We start from the raw sequence: 23,200 nt of genomic DNA on the forward strand, positions 1-23,200 counted from the left end.
GACTATACGGCCCATGTGGATGGTGCATTGTCCTGCTGACAGTCTCCTTCTGCTATAGATGAAACAGCTGCGATGGAGGGATGTTCATACTATTAAAATATAACATTTTCAAACTTAGCTGTAAATGAAAGACAAAACGCAAACAAGTGCAGAACTGATTTGATCAAAAAGTTTCATCTACCCCAAAGTGGTATAAATAAAACTACCCTCCCCCCAAACACACTCAAGATAAAAATGTAATCGTGCCAGAATAAATTGAGCTCTGAGAATGATATATGGCTGACAGATTCCATTTAACAGCATTTAGAGATATGCTTTACCGCAAGCCCCATGGACATACACACCATAAACTGGAGGGGACCCTAATCACTTTTATGGGACAGCTTTCTTGGCATGCCCTGTGACCTTGCAAATGTCACTGTGCAGTAAGGGGGGGGGGGGGTAGGCTGAGACCATCACCTATTGTAAATGGCTTTTCAGTTGTCACCTTTCATTGTAATCCCGCCTGTGATGATAAGGAGGAGTCTGGTGCAAAGTGATATGTACAGAACAGTGTCAGCTTATTATTAGGCCTAGTGGCCAGAATGGAAACAGCAAGATTTCAGAATTATTTTATAATATAGATCAGGGGTGTCAAACTCAGGCCCTCCAGCTGTTGCAAAACTACAAATTCCATCATGCCTGGGCAGACGTGATGGGAATTGTAGTTTTGTAACTTCTGGAGGGCCATTTTGAAACGTCTGATATAGATGGTAAAATAGAGAATTTGAAAAAAAACCCACCAAAAATCCTTAAATAATATGTTTAACATAAATAGTGGAATATTAAGGGGTTTTTTCCAACATTGTGTAACAAAGGAACATAAGGTTATGTTACCTCCTTTGGAGTCCTTTGTGCTTTCCTTCTGCTGGAGATACAAACTGTCCGCTCCAGTTCTTGTGTACACCCTAGCTAGAACTTCAGCTAACTCAATCTCCCACTACACCTTCTTGACAATAACCCGTATGTGGGAAGAAGATAGAGTTGGCTAAATTCCCTGCTAGAGTATACAACAGGAACAGAAAGTCTATCACAGGATGTCCACAGACAGGAAGTTGGGCTGATGAAGATGGTGTTTGAAGTAAGGAAGCGGTTACCATGGCTATTAGCTACTGACCCCCTGATCCTGCTGATGCAAGGGGCTTCCTGTTTATAATATACAGTGATTATTACATCCTTATACTAACAGATCATTTACTTTATAATTTATAGGAAATATGTAAGCAACCCCACTTTATTATAGATGGAGCCACACGTGGTGATATCCGCCAGGGAGCTCTCGGTAAGTAAGATCATAATGTGTTATATAAAGTAGATATATTTCATACATTCTGATGTCTTAGTATCTCTTCTATATGTTCTAATCCCATGGCAGCTCCTGAACATTAATATATTGTATTTGTCTTCTGCTGCTTATTTATCCCCAAAACATTCGGCACCAGTAAGTAATACTCCCTCTTTTTGATCACTGTAGGCAGGAGATACTAGACACACACAGCAGTACAGGACATGTAGTATCACACTGTACTGTAGAGAGGAGATACTAGACACACACAGCAGTACAGGACATGTAGTATCACACTGCACTGTAGAGAGGAGATACCAGACACACACAGCAGTACAGGACATGTAGTATTACACTGTACTGTAGAGAGGAGATACCAGACACACACAGCAGTACAGGACATGTAGTATTACACTGTACCGTAAAGAGAAGATACTAGACACACACACAGCAGTACAGGACATGTAGCATCACACTGTACTGTAGACAGGAGATACTAGATACACACAGCAGTACAGGACATGTAGTATCACACTGTACAGTAGAGAGGAGATACTAGACACTCAGCAGTACAGGACATGTAGTATCACACTATACTGTAGAGAGGAGATACTAGACACACACAGCAGTACAGGACATGTAGTATCACACTGTACTGTAGAGAGGAGATACTAGACACACACAGCAGTACAGGACATGTAGTATCACACACAGCAGTACAGGACATGTAGTATCACACTGTACTGTAGAGAGAAGATACTAGACACACACAGCAGTACAGGACATGTAGTATTGCACTATACTGTAGAGAGGAGACACTAGACACACACAGCAGTAGAGGACATGTAGTATCACACTATACTGTACAGAAAAGATACTAGATAAGCACAGCAGTACAGGACATGTAGTATCACACTATACTGTAGAGAGGAGATACTAGACACACATAGCAGTACAGGACATGTAGTATCACACTATACTGTAGAGAGAAGATACTAGACACACACAGCAGTACAGGACATGTAGTATTGCACTATACTGTAGAGAGGAGATACCAAACACACAGCAGTACAGGACATGTAGTATCGCACTATACTGTAGAGAGGAGACACTAGACACACACAGCAGTACAGGACATGTAGTATCACACTATACTGTAGAGAGAAGATACTAGACACACACAGCAGTACAGGACATGTAGTATCACACTGTACTGTAGAGAGAAGATACTAGACACACACAGCAGTACAGGACATGTAGTATCACACTGTACTGTAGAGAGAAGATACTAGACACACACAGCAGTACAGGACATGTAGTATTGCACTATACTGTAGAGAGGAGACACTAGACACACACAGCAGTACAGGACATTGTATTTTGAGTCTGGTCTAGAAAGAAGCATTGTACAGTATGTTGAAAATATTGTAACCTGAGGCCATTCTAAGTTTCAGCATATATGGACATAGTATAAAAATAAAAAAAAGTGGAATTTCCCCCCAAAGTGTTAGCGGCTTTCTGCACCTGCCTGGCATTGTGCATGTGACTGCAAGTCATAATACAGCTAACACAATCTCTATTTTATATAGGGGACTGCTGGCTCCTGGCTGCCATTGCATCTCTCACATTGGACCCAGACATCTTGGCTCAAGTTGTTCCAGACAACCAGAGCTTTGAGAAGGATTACGCTGGTATCTTCCACTTCCAGGTAACAGGGTGATGTTCAGTTCCTGGTAATAGTGCAGCTTGTGTGACACCAACACTTGAAGCTTTCTACTCCTGTAGGGTATGTGCACACTACTGAATCCCGACGGGACACCCGTCGCGGATTCCACAGCTCACCGCCGCTCGCAGACTCTGGAGGCCACACGCATCTCCGCTGCTCTCATAGACTCTATTCTATGGTTTGCCAGATTCCGCCATCTGCCCAAAGAATGAACCCGCTCATTTTTCAGACAAACAGTGGAATCGGGCAAACCATAGAATGGAGTCTATGGGAGCAGCAGAGTCCGCGAGTGGGTGCGAGCTACAGAATCCGTGGCGGATGTTCCATCGGGATTCCGTAGTGTGCACATACCCTTATTGTTCTTATATTCAGTGGTGTATTTACAACTCTGCTAGCCATAACCACAAGATTCTTAGCTCTATGTATTCGGCTGTTGTCGTCATCCAGATTATTTCCTGTAAATTATATGTCTATAAAATGTATACATATAAAACTCAATCTAAACCTTTTATGCCTTTATTTATTTTACCTTTTTTATATAGATATGCCATTTTTTATTTTTATTTTTTTAGGAATTTTGTAGTGTTTTTCTTATAGACCTACATTGTTTTTCTTTTTTTTTTATGCATGTGTAAATGTGTAAATTCCAAAGAGAAATAAATAGCTTAAAGGGAGACTGTCAGCTAGAAAAGATAAGTAAGACTGTAGTTGTCCAAGGCTGCAGTCACCTAAAAAAAATGTGTTATTGCTACTCTGAAGAGTCACAGAGGCGTGGCCAGGGCAATGATGCATTTTAATAACTTATCCAAGCTTTGATCTATCTCTATTTATCTCTCTTTTGAATATGTGGTAATTTTCAATGCTGCAAGCTGATCTTGTGTTATATAGATCCTGAACCAGCAGGGGGCAGCAGCCAGATCTCAACTGAAAGTAGCAGAATTCTAAATACAGCTGTGGGTGTGATAGCAACATAAGAAATTATAAAAAAAAAAAAAGGTACAGTTACATAATGTCCTTCCTAATTCCAGTTCTGGCAGTTCGGTGAGTGGGTAGATGTGGTTGTGGATGATCGGCTGCCCACAAAAAATGGAGAGCTGGTGTTTGTCCATTCAGCAGAGGGTGATGAATTCTGGAGTGCTCTGCTGGAGAAAGCCTATGCCAAGTAAGTGCCATGATCATGCCACCATCTACCACCAGTAGACAAACTCTCTTGATTTTTATCATTGGATAACAGTGATGGCTACAGGTGGTCATAGGTGGCTACAGAATTCATTATTTAACTCATGGATTCACCTAGTGGTGAATTTAAGGTACTGCACCCTATAAATAAATCACAGAATAAGGACAGGATTATGACTAAAGAATATGATGTCACTGGTGCCATCCACATCTTGTGCCGTCAGGTTGAATGGATCATATGAAGCTCTGTCGGGAGGAAGTACGATTGAGGGATTTGAAGATTTCACTGGAGGAATCTCTGAGCAATATGAACTGAAGAAGGCGCCGGCCGATCTCTTCCAGATTATAAGGAAAGCTCTGAAAGCGGAATCATTGCTCGGATGCTCAATTGATGTAAAAAGAAATTACAGATTGTTTATTAATAATAATGATATCTATATCTATTATTATTATTATTATTATTATTATTTATGGTTTTCAACATATTTACAAGTATATAGAGGTAGAGCTTGTTTAGGCTTAGTACCTCAGTAAGTCAGTGCTTTGCCCTTTTACTAGGTTAAACAGCACCACCCCTGTCCTCAGGTCATAACTGGTATTATATCTCCATTTACTTCAGTGTGAGGGTGCGTTCACACCTGCAGGATCCGTAGCAGATTTGATGCTGTGTTCAGTTATTTAAATGAAATCTGCTGCAGATCTGCTGCAGATCCGCTGCGGATCCGCAGCGGAAAATCAGCTGCGGTTCCGGTCAGTGTGAACGTACCCTGAGGGTATATGCACACTGAGGAATTCTCGAGGAATTGAAGCAGAAAGTTTTCAAGCAGAATTTAAGCCTTCAATTGACTTCTATAGGATTCATCTAGCAGATCTACAGCAGAAAATTCTGCTCCGAAATTCTGCAGTGTGAACAACAGAGCAGAAAACCCATTGAACACATTGGGACTTTGCTTTGTACATATTTTACGGGAGGAATTTCAAGCTGAAATTCCTCTTCAATTCCTCACCTAATTCCTCACCTTTTCCTCAGTGTGCACATACCCCTATTCAGCTCTGGCAGAATAGGAGCAAAATAGGAGCAGAATATGAGCGGAATTTGAGCAGAATTTGAGCAGAATTTGAGCAGAATTCAAGCAGAATTAAAGCCCCATTGACTTCTATATGATTCCTCTAGCGGAATCCGCCCAAAGAATTGACATGTCAATTCTTCAGGCGGAAAACGGATCCGCGGCGGAATTTTCAGCGCGGAAATTCCGCTGTGTGAACAAATAAGCGGAAAGCCCATTAAAGCCAATGTACATTCACAATGTTCATTCTTTTTACGGGCGGGATTCCGTGCAGATTCCGTGCGCATTTTGCCGCGGAATCCGCCTGACAATTCTCGAGAATTCCTCAGTGTGAACCCATCCTAATTGAGCTTCAATTCCACATGCAAACTGAGAACATGAGTGGCGCTGTTTCTGGAAGAGAGCAGCTAAGTGTTTTTATTCTGAATAACTCCTTTGACTTCTTCCCAAGCCATGACCCTAATCAGATCCATCCCATGCTGGCCATTGAAATGTATAGCTGTCATATAGCAATAGCAATTGTAGTTGGCATGACAGTAGACTCTGTGACAGATTTGTTAGTACAGCCTGCCATAGTGGAAACATTTTAATTAATTTTTTCAACTGTTTTTTCTTGAAATTTTCCAATGTTATTTTCAATAGATTACAAGTGCCTATGATAGTGAAAGCATTACAAGCCGGAAACTGGTGAAAGGACATGCTTATTCAGTGACTGGAGCAGAAGAGGTATAGTAACCGTGGACCATACTCCATAATCTTTTTTGTTTGTTGATTTTTTTTGTTTTATAGCTGATTGTGAAGGGTTAGTTGGTTCTCTCCTATCCACATCGGAATACCCTTAAAGGTTCTATTCTATTAAGATCTGAGAGGTTAATGCTTCTGCTTGGGGAGACCAATAAGCTGACATTGGAAATCTTATAGATCATACGAAGCTCCCTGAGTGTGCAAATTAGCTCTCCTCCCAAAGGAAAAAAGTTTGGCTCTCTTATGCCACCTATAGGTAAGATATAGCTAAGCAAAACTACAATCCCTCTCATGCCTGGACACATAAAGCTTTGGCTATCCAAGCATGGGGGACGTTGTACTTTTGCAACAGCAGGTTTAACACCACTGTCCTTCATGAAGACGACCCATATGTAGACAGCTGTTTTGTGGTTCTTCCATGAACAGGCCCAGCACAGGCTTTAGCACATGGTGTCCCTAAAGGACCATATTACATAGTGATATCATGGAGGCATTCTGATGTATCCTATAGCACCTGATTGTAATGCATACACCTCTTTAGGTAATGTACCGAGGACAGACAGTGCAGCTGATCAGAGTGAGGAACCCCTGGGGAGAAGTGGAATGGACTGGACCCTGGAGTGATAAGTAAATACAATTCATATGTAGTTTATAGCTCATTATCAGCGCTTACTATAGGAAAATAATGTATGGTAACACTGCCATCTGGTGGTGCAGTATAGGTACAACACATCATAGATACTGTTTAAAAAAAAAAAGAAAAGTCACATATATTACATACTGTCAGCTGGGTGCCTGCTCAGCTGTATCTCTCATCTCCCCACTTGATTCAGTCAATCGTATAGGTGTATATTACATACTTCTGAAGCCCCTCATCTTGTGGGGAGGATATTGCCTCTCTGGACGTCAGTAAAGCTTCGGATACAGTTCCCTATAAAGAACTGATAGAGAAGTTAGTGAGAATTGGACTTAATCCCTGGATAGTTCAGTAGGTTTGTGGTTGGCTGAAGGATAGATATCAGAAGGTTGTTGGTAATGGTAACAGGTTTGTTCTGGGTCCTGTTCTTTTTATTATGTGTGTAAGTGACCTAGGAAAAGATTTGGTATATAAGGATAGTGATATAGGAGAAGGTTTTGTAGGTAAGGATAGTGACATAGGAGAAGGTTTGGTAGGTAGGGGTAGTGACATAGGAGAAGGTTTGGTAGGTAAGGATAGTGACATAGGAGAAGGTTTGGTAGGTAAGGTTAGTGATATAGGAGAAGGTTTGGTAGGTAAGGTTAGTGATATAGGAGAAGGGTTGGTAGGTAAGGAAAGTGACATAGGAGAAGGTTTGGTAGGTAAGGTTAGTGACATAGGAGAAGGGTTGGTAGGTAAGGTTAGTGATATAGGAGAAGGTTTGGTAGGTAAGGTCTGTGACATAGGAGAAGGGTTGGTAGGTAAGGTTAGTGATATAGGAGAAGGTTTGGTAGGTAAGGTTAGTGATATAAAAGAAGGTTTGGTAGGTAAGGTTAGTGACATAGGAGAAGGGTTGGTAGGTAAGAAAAGTGACATAGGAGAAGGTTTGGTAGGTAAGGATAGTGACATAGGAGAAGGGTTGGTAGGTAAGAAAAGTGACATAGGAGAAGGTTTGGTAGGTAAGGACAGTGACATATGAGAAGGTTTGGTAGGTAAGGTCAGTGACATAGGAGAAGGTTTGGTAGGTAAGGTTAGTGATATAGGAGAAGGTTTGGTAGGTAAGGATAGTGACATAGGAGAAGGGTTGGTAGGTAAGGATAGTGACATAGGAGAAGGGTTGGTAGGTAGGGGTAGTGACATAGGAGAAGGTTTGGTAGGTAAGGTTAGTGATATAGGAGAAGGGTTGGTAGGTAAGGATAGTGACATAGGAGAAGGGTTGGTAGGTAAGGATAGTGATATAGGTGAAGGTTTGGTAGGTAAGCATAGTGATATAGGAGAAGGGTTGGTAGGTAAAGAAAGTGACATAGGAGAAGGTTTGGTAGGTAAGGTTAGTGACATAGGAGAAGGGTTGGTAGGTAAGGTTAGTGATATAGGAGAAGGTTTGGTAGGTAAGGTTAGTGATATAGGAGAAGGTTTGGTAAGTAAGGTTAGTGACATAGGAGGTTTGGTAGGTAAGGATAGTGATATAAGAGAAGGTTTGGTAGGTAAGGTTAGTGACATAGGAGAAGGGTTGGCAGGTAAGGATAGTGACATAGGAGGTTTGGTAGGTAAGGATAGTGATATAAGAGAAGGTTTGGTAGGTAAGGATAGTGATATAGGAGAAGGTTTGGTAGGTAAGGATAGTGATATAGGAGAAGGTTTGGTAGGTAAGGATAGTGACATAGGAGAAGGTTTGGTAGGTAAGGATAGTGATATAAGAGAAGGTTTGGTAGGTTAGGATAGTGATATAGGAGAAGGTTTGGTAGGTTAAGGTTTGCTGATGACACAAAAGTGTGCAATAGGCAAGGCTGTATTCGCCATTAGGCACTCATGGGCCTGTGCCTAGGACAGCAGTGCTGAGGGACACAGTAATATACAAATATTTTTCATGTAAATACTCCTGCCATAGTGTTGGTGGCAGCACAAGCTTTAAATATGGCACTGGCAATATGGTTGATATTCCCGGAGGTGTCAATAATATGGAAAATGATTTAGATGTTTAATAGGTGTTCAAAATAATAGAGACTGCAGTTTAATGTTTTAAATGTAAAATGATGCACTTGGGGAGGAGGAGTCCTCTTTCCAAGTATCATATTGGAAGGTCTGTGTTGGCAAAGACTTCAGAAGAGAGGGATTTAGGGACAGTTATCTCTGACAGCCTTAAAATTAATCACCAGTGCCACCAAGTGGTAGGGAAACCTAATCGTATGCTGGGCTGTATATATATATATATGTTGGTATGCTGGGCTGTATATATATATATATATATATATATATATATATATAATGGTATGCTGGGCTGTATATACAATGGTATCCTGGGCTGTATATATAATGGTGTGCTGGGCCATATATAAAATGGTATGCTGGGCTGTATATATAATGGTATTCTGGGCTGTATATATAATGGTATGCTGGGCTGTATATAAAATGGTATGCTGGGCTGTATATATAATGGTATGCTGGGCTGTATATATAATGGTATCTTGGGCTGTATATATAATGGTATGCTGGGCTGTATATAAAATGGTATGCTGGGCTGTATATATAATGGTATGCTGGGCTGTATATAAAATGGTATCTTGGGCTGTATATATAATGCTATGCTGGGCTGTATATATAATGGTATGCTGGGCTGTATATAAAATGGTATGCTGGGCTGTATATATAATGCTATGCTGGGCTGTATATATAATGGTATGCTGGGCTGTATATAAAATGGTATGCTGGGCTGTATATATAATGGTATGCTGACAATAATGGTCATGTCAATTATTTACGGCCATTGTCTATGACTTCAATGGAATTTCCATTTAAAACAACGACCATTGTTTGATACTCAAAACAACGGCCATTGTGTTGAGTGCCAAATAACTGCAGTTGTTTATATGTTGTGTGAACATAGCCTTAGGCTTTAATATGATGACATATGACAATGTGACGGGTATCTAATTCTTTCTGCTTTATTCTAGTGCCCCAGAGTGGAATTCTATTGATTCTAAAGTAAGGGAGACTCTGGGTAACAAGGCTGAAGATGGAGAATTCTGGTGAGAACATTGATATGGACTGTGACCTGTAGTGGTAATACAATGTGCAGGCCTATGGGCACTGGAGGCCAAGTAGGAGCACATACGATATAGACTCAGAACAGTATTATGGCATTTCAGTATCTGCGTCCAGTCTACGCAATGCTCTGTGTGCTTACAATCCTGTACACTGGGATGATCCATTTTACTTATATAGACACGTTGTAGCAGCAATCAGGACAGAATAAAGAGATGTGTGCACCAAATATCCTGAGCTCACAGAGGATTGTCTACACTGGATACACTAGCTGCAGACCCTCTATCTGTGAGATGTATAAGTGCCACACAAGTTTATAACCAAAGGATGGATACAAGACTTGTTCCACTCACTGACAGCAAGCAGAGATGACACATTAAGGATCCTGCTTGCTGGATGGGATATCCTGTATGTCTGAGAGTGACTGTATTATTATGGTTGCAGGATGGCCTATACCGATTGGCTACGGGAATATTCTCGACTCGAGATCTGTAACTTGTCACCTGACACCCTGACAAGTAATGATCAGCATAAGTGGAATGTAACGCTATTCAGTGGCAGCTGGGTCCGCGGCTCTACAGCTGGAGGATGTCAGAATTATCCAGGTAACAGATACAATATATGATATGGTCAGGGGGATAAGGATAAGTAATGTATGTACACAGTGACTCCACCAGCAGAATAGTGAGTGCAGCTCTGGAGTATAATATAGGAAGTAATTCAGGATCAGTAACGTGATGTATATGGTTATGTAGATTATTTAGTAAATAAACTGGATATTGATGGATTATACCATTTACATGTCAAACATATTTTTTTATTTAAATGGAATAATAGTTTATTTATCTGAATTAAATGACAAGAATAAATCTTCACTCTTTCTCTATATACAGGGACATATTGGACAAACCCCCAGTTCCGGGTCAAGCTGGAAGAACCAGATCATGACCATAGTGGATCCTCACGTGATCCTTCTTGTACAGTCATTGTGGGCCTGATGCAAAAGAATCGGAGAAGACAGAAAAAATTAGGCGAGGACTTGCTGAGTATTGGCTATGCCTTATACCGGGTAAATATATGTATGAAATATCTAAGAATGGGAACACTTATGGCTGCTGAGATCTCTTCTGATGGGTTGTAGACTGCTCCTTGTATTTAACTAAACAGGACATAAGGGAGCAGCATTGTTATCGGTTTTTTATGAATTCTTGGCATGGATTTTATGAGGCTATTTGGGGAAGTGTCACTCTTCTATCAATCCTTCACTCCAGCGCTGAGATATAGGCATTAGAAATACTGTATAGACAACATTCAGAGCTTTTTCTCCTAACACCACTATGCCTGCATGTGAACACTCACTATTTTACCTGTTCTGGGCCTCTGCAGTCCAGGGGTGACAGCTTTATCTACTAATTTGCACAAAATATATAAAGCTTATATCTCAGCCCTGGAGCGATGGATTGATATAAGAGTTATATGTCCTGACTCAAGGTAAGAAGCCTTATTGTACTGCTGGTGACAGGTCCACTTTACACTACACGTATAAACAACGTCAAAAACTATGATATAAATATTCTAAAAAAAATGCATTTATGTTTTGCAGGTTCCCAAAGAGGTACAGTGATTTCCATTACATTGGTCTTAATGATGGTTCATTTCTGATAACTTACTGGTGACACATGTTTTACTGCTTTACTTTATTTTAATGAATAAGCAATGTGGGGTTCTGTATGTTGTTTGTCCACTTCAAAAATCCAGACTTAGGCTAGGTTCACACTGCGTTTTTGCAATCCGTTTTTTTTGCAAAAAACGGATGAAAAGGAGATGAAAGAAAACGGATGCATTTGTGTGCATCTGTTTTGATCCGTTTTTCCATTGACTTCCATTGTAAGAAAAACGGATAAAAACGAATCCGTTTTTTAACGGACACAAAAGTAGTGTCAGATACGTTTTTGTGTCCGTCAAAAAAAACGGATCCGTTTTGGAAGTCAATGGAAAAACGGATCAAAACGGATGCACACAAATGCACCCGTTTTTTTCATCCGTTTTTTTGCAAAAATAAAAAACGGATAGCAAAAACGCAGTGTGAACCTAGCCTTATTAGAAGCATGTCTTGAAAATAAGTTAATTGCATAGTGTTTCCTTTCTGGGACCCGCAGTGATCTGCTCAAGGCTATGTTCACACAACGTATAAGATCATACTGGCCGGATGATCTTAAGCCCCGCAGAGTTCTGATGTGGGCGCATCGGTGCGCGCCCGCATCGGAACCCACCACAGCACACTATGGAGCTTGCTTGGATCTGGAACAGAGAACCCCTTATATCAGGGGTAGGGAACCTTGGCTCTCCAGCTGTTGCAAAACTTCAACTCGCATTATGCCTCGACAGCCAAAGCTTTAGCTAATAGTAAGCTGTATGGTCAACTTCTTCATTTGATTTCCTCATGTGGCCACTACTAGTCACCTTAAAGAGGTTTTTGGAAGAAAGTAGCCATGCTTTTCTAATCCTGAATTAGATGGCCATAGACATTAGAATCCAGTCGTATGGAAGCCTCCCAGTTCTCCCCGAATTGTGGGAGAGAATGTTCAGGTATGCAGATAAGCCAGCTCTAGAGGTATCTAGTTGCAGTGTTCCATTAGACCGTGTGCATGCTTAGCCGAGCTGAGTGTACATGTTTATGAGAGGATCGGGAGAGATATAATAACTGAATAGCTGAATGAGTGTTCTGCTGACAACTATTTAAAATTTAGTGTCCAGAGACCTTTATTCTTCTTTTAGGAGGTAGCACTAATTTAGACCATATCGTCTAAGGTAACTTTAAAGTGAACTCGCTACATACTTTGGTCATAGCTTTAGTTTATGTCATGGAACTCAAGGTCTACTTCACACAGCCATAGATATAAAATTATAGAATTGTGACTTCCAGCTGTCACCACTAGGTGGAGCTCATTGCATATGGCTGTACACTGGATAACATAAGCGCAAGAAATAAAATTCAGCAGAAAGTCAGGTCTGAATGATATCATGTGACTCTGAAGAGAAGCAGGAGGTTAGGAATTCCGGATTAGGAAACAACCGCTATTAAGATACAGACTGAAAACTTTTTTGTCTTCCCTTTATAGTTGCAGAATCAGACAGACATCCATCTCAACAGAGAGTTTTTCCAGAAGACTACAGCGGCTGGTCGCTCTGACACTTACATTAATATGCGGGAAGTGTCCAAACGAATAAAGTTACCAGTCGGAGACTATGTGATTGTACCGTCCACCTTCGAGCCACTAAAACCCGGGGACTTCTGCCTGCGAATCTTCTCAGAGAAAGCTGCCAAATCTCTGTACGTATAGAGACTGCGCATGTCCTGGATTTCTAATCCTGCTGGCCATATGTATGACAACTATTTCTTCCAATGTTCCCATATAGATGCATGGTTAGACTGGCTGATCCCTGCACAACAGGTGACCAGGAGCATTGATGTGTAGGCAAGAGGACAAAGAGCACAAAGAGCACTCCCCCAACATTATATCCCCTGCCATGTACCATGTGACTGGCGGCCTGACTCTGAAACTAAGAGTGTTATTACACAGGCCGATGGGGGCCCGATAAGAACTGTAAACGAGCGCCGATTTGCTAGATCGGCGCTCGTTTACTGGGCCTATTACACGGCCTGATAATCGTTTAACAAGGGCTGCATGGACATCGTTACCAATGTCCTTGCAGCCCTTACTTAAACTGCATACATTACCTAACCATGGTCCAGGGCTCCTCTTGCAGTCCGCTTCTCCGCTCAATCACTGGCCGCAGCGGTCCTGGCTAGTGATTGGCTGAGCAGCCTGTCAGCTAAGACAGGCCGCTCTGGAGCTGGAGCGCGCGGGACCCGGGGAGAAGTGGACCACAAGAGGAGCCCTGGATCATAGTTAGGTAATGTATGCAGTTTTCAAATTGTCAGCCGCCGTCAGCACACCGCTATTACACATAGTGACGAGTGGTCGGTGCCCGACAATTATAGGTCCGAACATATATCTATAATCAGCCGATGATTGTTGTGTTTATTACACTGAACAGCTGGATAGGGCCGATTCAGCCCATTATCGTTCCGTGTAATATTAGCCTTACAGCAAGTTATGTGTGAAGTGGATTTCACATTTTTCTATTCCCTTAAATGAGAATCCCAGCAATACTCTTACCAAGATGAGCAGAGGAAGTGACTTACATTGCACACATAACTCGCTGTAAATTTCAGAAAGTCTGAGCATTGGTCACATGGTACAGGGCAGGACGGGAATGGAGTGGATAACAATTTAGTAATGGCACGGGAACTAAATGAACTGCACTGAAATGTACACCATGTAGATTGGACACAGCTTTTTGTAGGAGTGTTTCTTTAAAGGGGTCCTCAGGGTGGACCATCAATGTCTAGTTGGTGGTAGTCCAACACCCAGCACCATTGTATCAGCCTATACAGGCAGATAGGTTATATAATGGTCATGCTGGTTTATTGCAGTCCAGCTCCAGTTGCAGTAACCCAGCATGGCCACTACACAATGTATGGCGCTGCCTGCTCCCAACTCTTTTTACTGTGCACAATACTGGCAATCAGCTGATCAGTGGAGATGCTGGTTGTTGGATCCTCACCTCATGTTGATGATCTAAAGGATATGCAATGAAAAAGTCATTGAAAACCCCTTTAACTAGCACTGGGGGGGGGGGGGGGGGTAGTAGGGCCCTGGCAGTCAGCTTTATTATGGTGGGAAGCCCCCTTTATGTTCTGTACACTTGAGCACTGGATACAATTTTATTTCTTTGTTTTCTTTTTTTTAATTCTACCAGAGAAGTTGGGGACATTGTGAAAGCCGATCCCTACGAGGTGAGAGGATTATGTATATGTTACACTAATATTCCATATTGCGGCACACTCCATTATCTTAATCTAGGAATATAATATGGGGAGTCTGATGGTGACGTTACATGGACTTTCCACCAGATAGATATTCACATTGCTTCTATAGGACAGTATGGTGCCATATGATAACATACAGAGTACTTGGGTTAATTATACAGACTGACGTGTGCTGCCATACTTGACTGTGGCTTTAAGGGCCTGTTTGGTGGTATAGCTGTTGAAAGCAATACCTGTGCGCTGCTGTCAGAACACATGGAATCACCTAACCTATTAAATGTTCACATTCCTGATCTTCTGTGGGAAACAACATAAGCGTAAAAAAAAATTAGCAAAGTGCAAAATTGCTGATTTTTGGTCTCATCCAGAAAATTTCAATTTTAAAGCAATCAAAAATTTGCATATATGCTAGCAAAATACCAATAGAAAATGCGGATTATGTTGCAAAAAATTACGAAATTAAATAGCCCCATAGACCAATAAATAAGTGTCATAAGGATCAGAATAGAGCAATTTAAAATACACTTAGGTTTTAATAAAAAAAAAAAAGTTATATAAATTGCCTATTGTTGTAATTGTACTGACTTGAGGATAACATGTCAGTTTTATCACAGGGCGAAGAGTGTAGAAAAAAAAAAAAAAAGGATGCTCTTTTTTTTTCAGTTTCAGGCCATGTTCACACAACGTATTTTTGCATAAATCAGGGCCGTTGTTGCAATTTGCAACACCGGCTGTGTTTTATGCAGAAGATACGTTGTATGTGTATGAATAGAATCCCGGCCGGAGCGTATACACATAGTATACGCTCCAGCCGGGATTGCAACTAGTGACACGAAAAACTAACATCAGTTTTGTGCGGCCACTATTCATTGAATAGCGTCTGCACTCTCCAAAGTGTGCAACGGTGAATTGGGACGGGGGGGGGGGAGGCACACGGGTACGCCCGCATCCCAATTCACCGTTGCGCACTATTCAACAGAAATTTAGATCATACGTTGTGTCAACATGGCCTCATGCTGCAAATATTTTTTTTTCTGTTTTGCAGCACATTTTATGGAAAAATTAAGTCTATTATTGCAAAGCACAATATTGTAATGTATTGTATAGTGTAATGTAATGTTACACTGCTAATAGTGTTTTTTCTTTTTCTCTTAGCCTCAAGTGACAGACAAGGATGTGACCAATGACTTCAAGAACATCTTCCAGAAACTGGCAGGAGATGTAAGAACCTCCATTATTATAGAATATATTTGGAGGTTAATTGCAGAGGAAATCCATACAAATCCTGGTCTTTACCTCCCACCATATCTGGGCTTGAGATTAGCTGCTCCTCTTATAATTTTTTTCTCTCAATCTTTTTATAAAAAAAAAAATCAGAATAATTTTTCAACAAAAGCTAATGCATAAAACATATAACATGTTGTACAACGGATCAATGTAAGATAGTAAGATAGCCGGCCGTAACTATCTCATCATAGCCACAATGTTATCAATTGACGTTTTCACACCATAGGTAAATTATTTCAGCACGTTCTGTTTTCTATATTGTCAATCTTGTTGCTCAGTTGTTGCAATCTCAGGATTTCTGGCTGCATGGATTGCTGTGTTTATGCTTGTGAGGCACCAAGGCAGGCAGTAGCCTGTAGTCCAGTGCAGGCATTGGTGACAGAGGGGGTACTGTACCTGTGCAGGCCATGAAGTCCCTTAAAGAGAGAACAGCATCTCTGATTCCTCATCTTGCTGCATGGTCAGTGCTGAGGATAAGCTGATTGATGCCATTTTGTGGTTCTGTATGCCTCAGTGTTGCTCAGGGCCGGCCATCTTTGACTCCTTTGCAGAACGTAGCGGTTCATGCAGTCTCTGGCAGGTAGGGGAGGTAGATATGTCTACAAGAGAGTGCCGATAAGTACTGTGTGCTCCAGTAAGCACAGAGACTTTAAGCTCCCCTTATAATGTTAATGGTCATATTAGGCTTACTGGCCCTTTAAGTGATTATCTTTTTCTAATGCAGAATATTTTATTTTTCTCTTGCAGAAAGGAGAAGTCACGGCAAAGGATATTCAGAATATCCTGAACAGGCTACTGTCAAAGAGTAAGTCAGACTTTTACTAAGGAGTGGATGTGTATATACTGCATTATTGGGAGTTTGAGGATATTCCTGGGTGTTTTTTTAATGTGCACGTATCACTATTTTTTTTTTTTTTATAGGAACAGACTTAAAAACAAATGGCTTTAGCCTGGCCACATGCAAAGAAATGATCTCCCTCATGGACGTATCCTTTAAATGAGAGCAGAAGCAGAGCTTGCTGGGACTACAGCTTTTAAAGGGAATGTGTCACCTAAATTTCCTTTTACTCATTAGAGCCAGATACTAAAACCTTTTATTCCAATCTGTTTCTATTTTCTGACTGTAATTTTTTTTTATTTCACTTTTTGTACATTGTCATGGAGGCTCCCATATTGCCTGAGCTTTTTTCAACAGCACTTAGTGATATGATTTACAGCAAGACTCATGGACGTAGACGACAATAGGTAGACTCTGTCCCCTTGAGATTAACGTTAAACATTAGTGAGCATGCTTTGTGACCTGTGAAGAGGTCATTGTACAGGGAACTGCCATTGTCTCCTCTATCTACTGGTGTCACATGATGCTGCAACGCTGTACGGATCACTTTACAGCAGCCTCCTCTTATCACCACAGACGCAACAGGAAATCTCAGAATAGCTTTAGCTCCAGTGTTGAGAATAAAAACTGCAAGATCTCAGGATTATTTTATAATATAGACATAAAAAATTTTAATTATTGAAACTGAACTGAAAAGTTGTTTGTCTGAAGTCATTATTCAGTTTGTCGCGCTGTTTTTGACACTTAAAAATGTGGCGCATCATGCATGACTTCCATTGTGGTATAATTTCCTCCACCCTTAAGTGCCAAAAAGTGGTGTAAATGGGTTGAAAAAGTGACATGTTACACAGGATTCTAAGCCACGCCCACTTTTAAGAGTTTAGTGAGGGAAATGCAAAATCTATATCACTATGTGGGTGCGAAGCCTCTTTGATAAAATTCTGCCCATTTTACTGAAATTGCCGAAAATAGTAAAAAAAAAATAAGACTATAAATGATATTCTTAACTAAAATCTGACCAGATGGATGGAACTCAGACTCTAAATCTCATGGAATTCAAAACTTTATGGATGAAGATACAAAAATACATGGTACAGCCAATTCTTTAGTTTGGATTCCCAAGCTTTATATACAATGAATGTATACTGTAATCAAAAATTGCCCACAAAATGCCTCCAGTTATCTGCATCATCATACAGTATGCTTTAAATGGGTACTCCAGAGACTAAAATATACATTTCAAATACATTGCTTTATATTTCTTTATTTACATATACATTCGGTGACTGGCAGCAGTAAGGGGTGACACGGCCACTGGAAACTGCAGGGCTCCTGATCTATTCTATCTGTTCCATAGAGCAGTGTCCTGTTTCTTCCTGTCCTGTATATTCTGTATACAATCACTGTGTGCAGCAGCTTCTCTAGATTGAACAGTGACTGCTATCACCACTCTATCACTACGCTAGAAGCATAGATCAGAGCAGGGGATCGGGAACTGCAAGGCTTAGACAGCCCTGCAGTTCCCGGCACAAACATTGGTGGCAGCAGAGGGGGCCATATTGCCCGTTACTGCTGCAAGAAAAAGATAGATATTTAAATAAAAAATAAAAAAACAACTATAAATTTTTAAAATAAAGTTATATTACAAAGTAAACCAATGTATTAGAAGTATATGTTTAAGTCTCTGGGGCAGAGTTCTCCATTAATTATACCTCCCATCAGTCCAACGAAGTAAGCCTTAAAGGGGTGGGGTTTATGCAAACAAGTTCAGTAATGGAGTTTCTGGAAAGTTCTGCGGGTGTTCTTGAACTTTAACCAGCTTTACTTTTCTACATCCTATAGGAAATCTTCCTCAAAGCTGATAAGGATAAATCGGGAACTATGGACGCCCATGAAATTAGGGCCGCCTTGCAGGATGCAGGTGATTGTCTCAGCTTTAAAAATGTAATTTGCCATCTTGAGAAGAGAAGATGCTCACTGACATGATGCTTAATAAATGGTTACATGTCGACCATTTGGGACCTTCCTATATGAGCCAAAGTATGGAGCCACCAAAATGCAGCAGCTGTGGTGGACCCAAATGTAATACCTTAATTCTCCTGTAGAGGCCACTGTAGGAAAAATGAGCAGCCAGTGGCAGATTCTGCTAGAATGATGTTAACTACGTGGCCCATTCGGCAGTGAATAGAATCGGGGGAATGACATCCTTATAACTACATAATATCAATCTATAGGAAGCGTTTATAACCTTACATTTATCTTCCCAGGCTTCTCTCTTAACAACACAATCCAGCAGAGCATTGCCCAGCGCTATGCGGACATTGACCTAACTATCACCTTTAACTCTTTCATTTCGTGCATGATACGTCTGGAGACCTTATTCAGTAAGTGTACTTCTACTTCTTCATAAAGGCTACACCATGAGTCATATCTGTCTTATGTACAATAGGGTTGATATTCCTGGAGGTGTCTAATGTGGAAAATGATTTAGCTTTACCAGATAAGTGGTCAAAACTATGGAAAATGCTGTTTAAATGCTTCCAAATGAAAAAAAAAAATGCAGTTAGGGAGAAGGAATCCTCTATCTGAGTATCATATCAGCAGTTCTGTGTTAGTGAAGACTTCAGAAGAAAAGGATTTAGGGGTAGTGACTTATGACACCTCACAATAAGTCATCAGTGCAAAAAGGTGGTAGGAAAATCCAATTTCATGCTGGGCTGTATATATTATGGTTAGAGATGAGCAAATCGGTTCAACCGGTATGGGATCCGGTTTGGATTTTTCCAAAAATCCAAGTCCGATCGGATTCAAATTTTTTAAAATCTGCTCCGATTTTTTTTTCTTGCTTTGTAAAATGGCAGCCACCATTCTAGAAAGCAGGAAGTGTTCCGGGCAGGATCTTGCACTAGCCCACCCCCTGTGTGATGTCGGTATTGCTTTAAGAGGAGCGGTCACATGACCGCACCACGCAGTCTGCACAGAGAGAGGAAGGAGGTTGTTACTGGCTGCAGTGCACACAGCTCGTGATTATCAAAACGCTGCTGGTGCTGCTGCTGCTGCTGTTGTGTACTACAGACTACTGAGAAGATATTGTAGAAAAGGAAAGGAAAGATTAGGAAAACGGAGAGGAGAAACATCTAGTGATTGAGAGACAAATAAAGAGAGGGCGAAAGATAGATAGATTAGGCATAGGACAGCAAAGGGAGCACGGAACAAAAACATGCTCTACAGATATACAAGTCCAATACTTCTGATAGTGTGTATATCACATCCGTCTTATCCTGAGAGACAAAAATACCTGGTGCAGGTATAAAAGTCTTTAAGAAAGTGCTATACATATAGACAATTTCTATACTTGGACCCTTCTGACCTGGCCTCCATGTTGGCTACTGTTGCTCCTGCCTGGCCTCCATGTTGACTACTGTTGCTCCTGCCCTTGGCTCCATGTTGGTTACTGCTGGGTCTTAACTGGCATCCATGTTGACTACTGCTGTGCCTGCCCTTGCCTCCTTGTTGGCTACTGCTGGGCCTTAACTGGCATCCAGGTTGAATAACTGGTGTGCCTGCCCTTGCCTCCATGTTGACTACTGCTGCTCCTGTACTGGCCTCCGTGTTGCTACTGCTGTTCCTGCCTGGCCTCCATGTTGACTATTGCTGCTCCTGCCTGGCCTTTATGTTGGCTCCTGCTGCTCCTGCCTGACCTCCATGTTGGCTACTGCTGCTCCTGCCTGGCCTCCATGTTGGCTACTGCTGCTCCTGCCTGGCCTACAGGTTGACTACTGTTGCTGATGCCTGTCCTCCATGTTGGCTACTGCTGCTCCTGCCTGGCCTCCATGTTGACTACTGTTGCTGATGCCTGGCCTCCATGTTGACTACTGTTGCTGATGCCTGGCCTCCATGTTGACTACTGCTGGACCACCACTGGCCTCCAATGACTACTGCTGCTTCTTCTTCACTGCATTTGTGATCTTTTTCCTGCATAGACCCAGTAATGGTGAATTTCCTGCATAGACCCTGTATATATAATAGCATGCTGGGCTGTATATTCATATATATAATGGTATGCTGGGCTATAAATATAATGGTGTGCTACCTCACCTACATAAAGAAATTGATAAGATAGAATGGGTCCAAAGACGGGCTACAAAAAAGGTGGAGGGTGTCAGGCATAAAACATATCAGGAAAGACTTAAGGATCTAAATCTGTGTAGTCTGGAAGAAGGGAGAGAAAGGGGGGACAAGATTGAAACCTTTATACATGTTGCAGGAGGAATAAGGGAAAGGGAGGAAATGATGGAAATCTATATATATGTTACAGGAGGAAGAAGGGAAATGGATGAAATGATGGGATCTATCTATCTATCTATCTATCTATCTATCTATCTATCTATCAATATATATATATATGTTACAGAAGGGAAAGAGAGGACAGGAAAACCTTTATATATGTTAAAGGGCTATATAAATTTCAGGAGGGAAGAGACTGAGGGGTCCGACTGCCGCAAATCAGAATAACTGCAAAACACAATACTGAATTGAATTATATAGTAAAAGTGATAGTTGTGTAAAAGTTTCCTGTTTTCCACAAAATCAAATTCTATGTACCTCAAAATCATACAAGTGAAAAAAATGCAAAAAAAAAAAAAAAGCAAACAAACAAAAAAACACACAAACCTTCATACAACTAAGTCAAAGGGAAGTGAGTAAAAAAAAAAAAAAAAAAAGAACGAAATGAAATATGTTGCTGTGTCCTTAAGGGGTTAAACTGGCTGAGCATTTGCCCTGGAGGTGGGCGATGTGTGATTATTCACCTAAAATAAATCCTTTTTTCTTATTCTTAATAGAAATGTTTAAACAATTGGACAATGACAACAGTGGAAGAATTGAATTCTCCTTACCAGAGGTACATCCATGATTTCCTTTCCTCAATAAGCCTATTATAGCTGTTAGAACTGTGCAAACAGCCTATGAAAGGAACCTGTTCACACCTACAGTACCATGTTATCTGCTGGGACCACCACCGCTCACTGCTCATTCATCCACTTAATTCAAAGTCTATGGAACTAATAGAGAAAGCCAGATAGATCGCTCAACTGTACATCAATCCTATAGACTTTTAATGGCGGCCACTCTATTCAATGGGCTTCATACCTGGTGTAATAATTTGTAGGGTTTGGCCCAGTTATTATACATCCAGTGGATGGGGGACACAAAACTTTCTTTGTCTTCTTATAATATGAATTATTTTGTACTGATTTGTATTACTTTGTTCTTTTCAGTGGCTGTGTGCTACGCTGGTCTAGAAGAGGAAAACACCAACGCCAACGACTCTCATTATTTTTTGTCATTTCATGAACAGGAGACATTTCACTGGGTTATTGTGGAGGTTTTACTTTGTTGTATTTATGTGGGTTCTGTGAGTTCAATGCTATGTAGTAGTTGGGTTAGGCCCATAGGAAGGTTTCAGATAATAATGTTTGCATAGGCCAATGATGAATAGTCAGGGGGCTAAATATATTTTTCTTGTGGACCTATTTCACTGTGATCTCATTTTGATTTTTATTTGATTAATTTGTTTTTTAATTTGCTGTTTTAGTAATGTGAAAATCAATGCTATTTATGCGCTAACATTGTAGTGGATGATTTAGTGGTGGGGGTGGGAGTGGGGGGCGATAACCATACAAGGCTGGAAGGCTGGTTTTGAAAAAAACAATAGAAAATAATGAGGAAAGAGCAACTAGCCCTCTAAACAATAAAATTTAAAATACCCCCCTCGCCCCGATGGCCACACCCAAGGAGACTCTTCACACATGCCATTTGGACCCTGATGACCTCTACCTGATGACCTCTACCACTACCTCCCTCAGCCTTGTGTCTTTCCTTTTCATTTGGCTGACAGTACCTTTGCTATGCAATATCTATTGTTCCTAGCACATGTGCAAGAGTTCTGGGCCAGAAAGAAGGATGGTTGGCAACAGCCCTGTCAATGAAAAAAATGTGAGAGTAATAGGGTTGTGATAAAGGAAGGGGGCAGTTGTGGGAATCAAAATTCCAATTTTTCCTTGTTATCTTAATGACCTATTTTAGGTTGGTATTTGTGATGCAAATTGTTGACTTTTGTTTATTTTTAGCACTATAATTTTAGTGTCAAAATATAGCATTTTTCTTTCATAATTATGACTTCTTTTGTTATGGTTATTATGACTTCATCCCAACATTTTGAGCTCAAAACTTTTTTCAGTTTCCTATTTTGTTCACCTTAAAAAAAAACATAGCTACATCCTTGCAGAAAAAGCTCCACCCCCGTCCTCAGGCTGTGTGTGGTATAAGTCAGTTCTATTCACTTCAATGGAACTTAGCTGCAGAATCCCCATGCCTAAACCACAGTTGAGCTGCTCCTGGAAGAAAGTGGCCATGTTT

The 23,200-nt window shown here is 40.9% G+C and overlaps 1 protein-coding gene across 1 annotated transcript in view; it reads left to right on the forward strand.

Annotated features, from left to right (window-relative positions):
* The window catches only part of LOC138774443 (calpain-8-like), a 34,771-nt gene extending 12,492 nt beyond the window's left edge, over positions 1–22,279 (forward strand). The window contains exons 2-21 of the mRNA XM_069955317.1: positions 1,252–1,321; positions 2,914–3,032; positions 4,079–4,212; positions 4,454–4,622; positions 5,939–6,022; positions 6,582–6,667; positions 9,668–9,742; positions 10,203–10,363; positions 10,652–10,827; positions 11,362–11,373; positions 12,881–13,092; positions 14,586–14,622; positions 15,811–15,876; positions 16,690–16,747; positions 16,864–16,928; positions 17,803–17,871; positions 18,623–18,701; positions 19,048–19,164; positions 21,625–21,683; positions 22,060–22,279. Coding sequence (XP_069811418.1) covers positions 1,252–1,321; positions 2,914–3,032; positions 4,079–4,212; positions 4,454–4,622; positions 5,939–6,022; positions 6,582–6,667; positions 9,668–9,742; positions 10,203–10,363; positions 10,652–10,827; positions 11,362–11,373; positions 12,881–13,092; positions 14,586–14,622; positions 15,811–15,876; positions 16,690–16,747; positions 16,864–16,928; positions 17,803–17,871; positions 18,623–18,701; positions 19,048–19,164; positions 21,625–21,683; positions 22,060–22,083 — 1,872 coding nt within the window. The 3' untranslated portion in view covers positions 22,084–22,279. The remainder of the gene's footprint in view (positions 1–1,251; positions 1,322–2,913; positions 3,033–4,078; positions 4,213–4,453; positions 4,623–5,938; positions 6,023–6,581; positions 6,668–9,667; positions 9,743–10,202; positions 10,364–10,651; positions 10,828–11,361; positions 11,374–12,880; positions 13,093–14,585; positions 14,623–15,810; positions 15,877–16,689; positions 16,748–16,863; positions 16,929–17,802; positions 17,872–18,622; positions 18,702–19,047; positions 19,165–21,624; positions 21,684–22,059) is intronic.
* The last annotated feature ends 921 nt before the right edge of the window (positions 22,280–23,200 follow it).

The sequence above is a fragment of the Dendropsophus ebraccatus genome, chromosome 15, assembly GCF_027789765.1.
Source record: "Dendropsophus ebraccatus isolate aDenEbr1 chromosome 15, aDenEbr1.pat, whole genome shotgun sequence".
Lineage (NCBI taxonomy): Eukaryota > Metazoa > Chordata > Amphibia > Anura > Hylidae > Dendropsophus > Dendropsophus ebraccatus.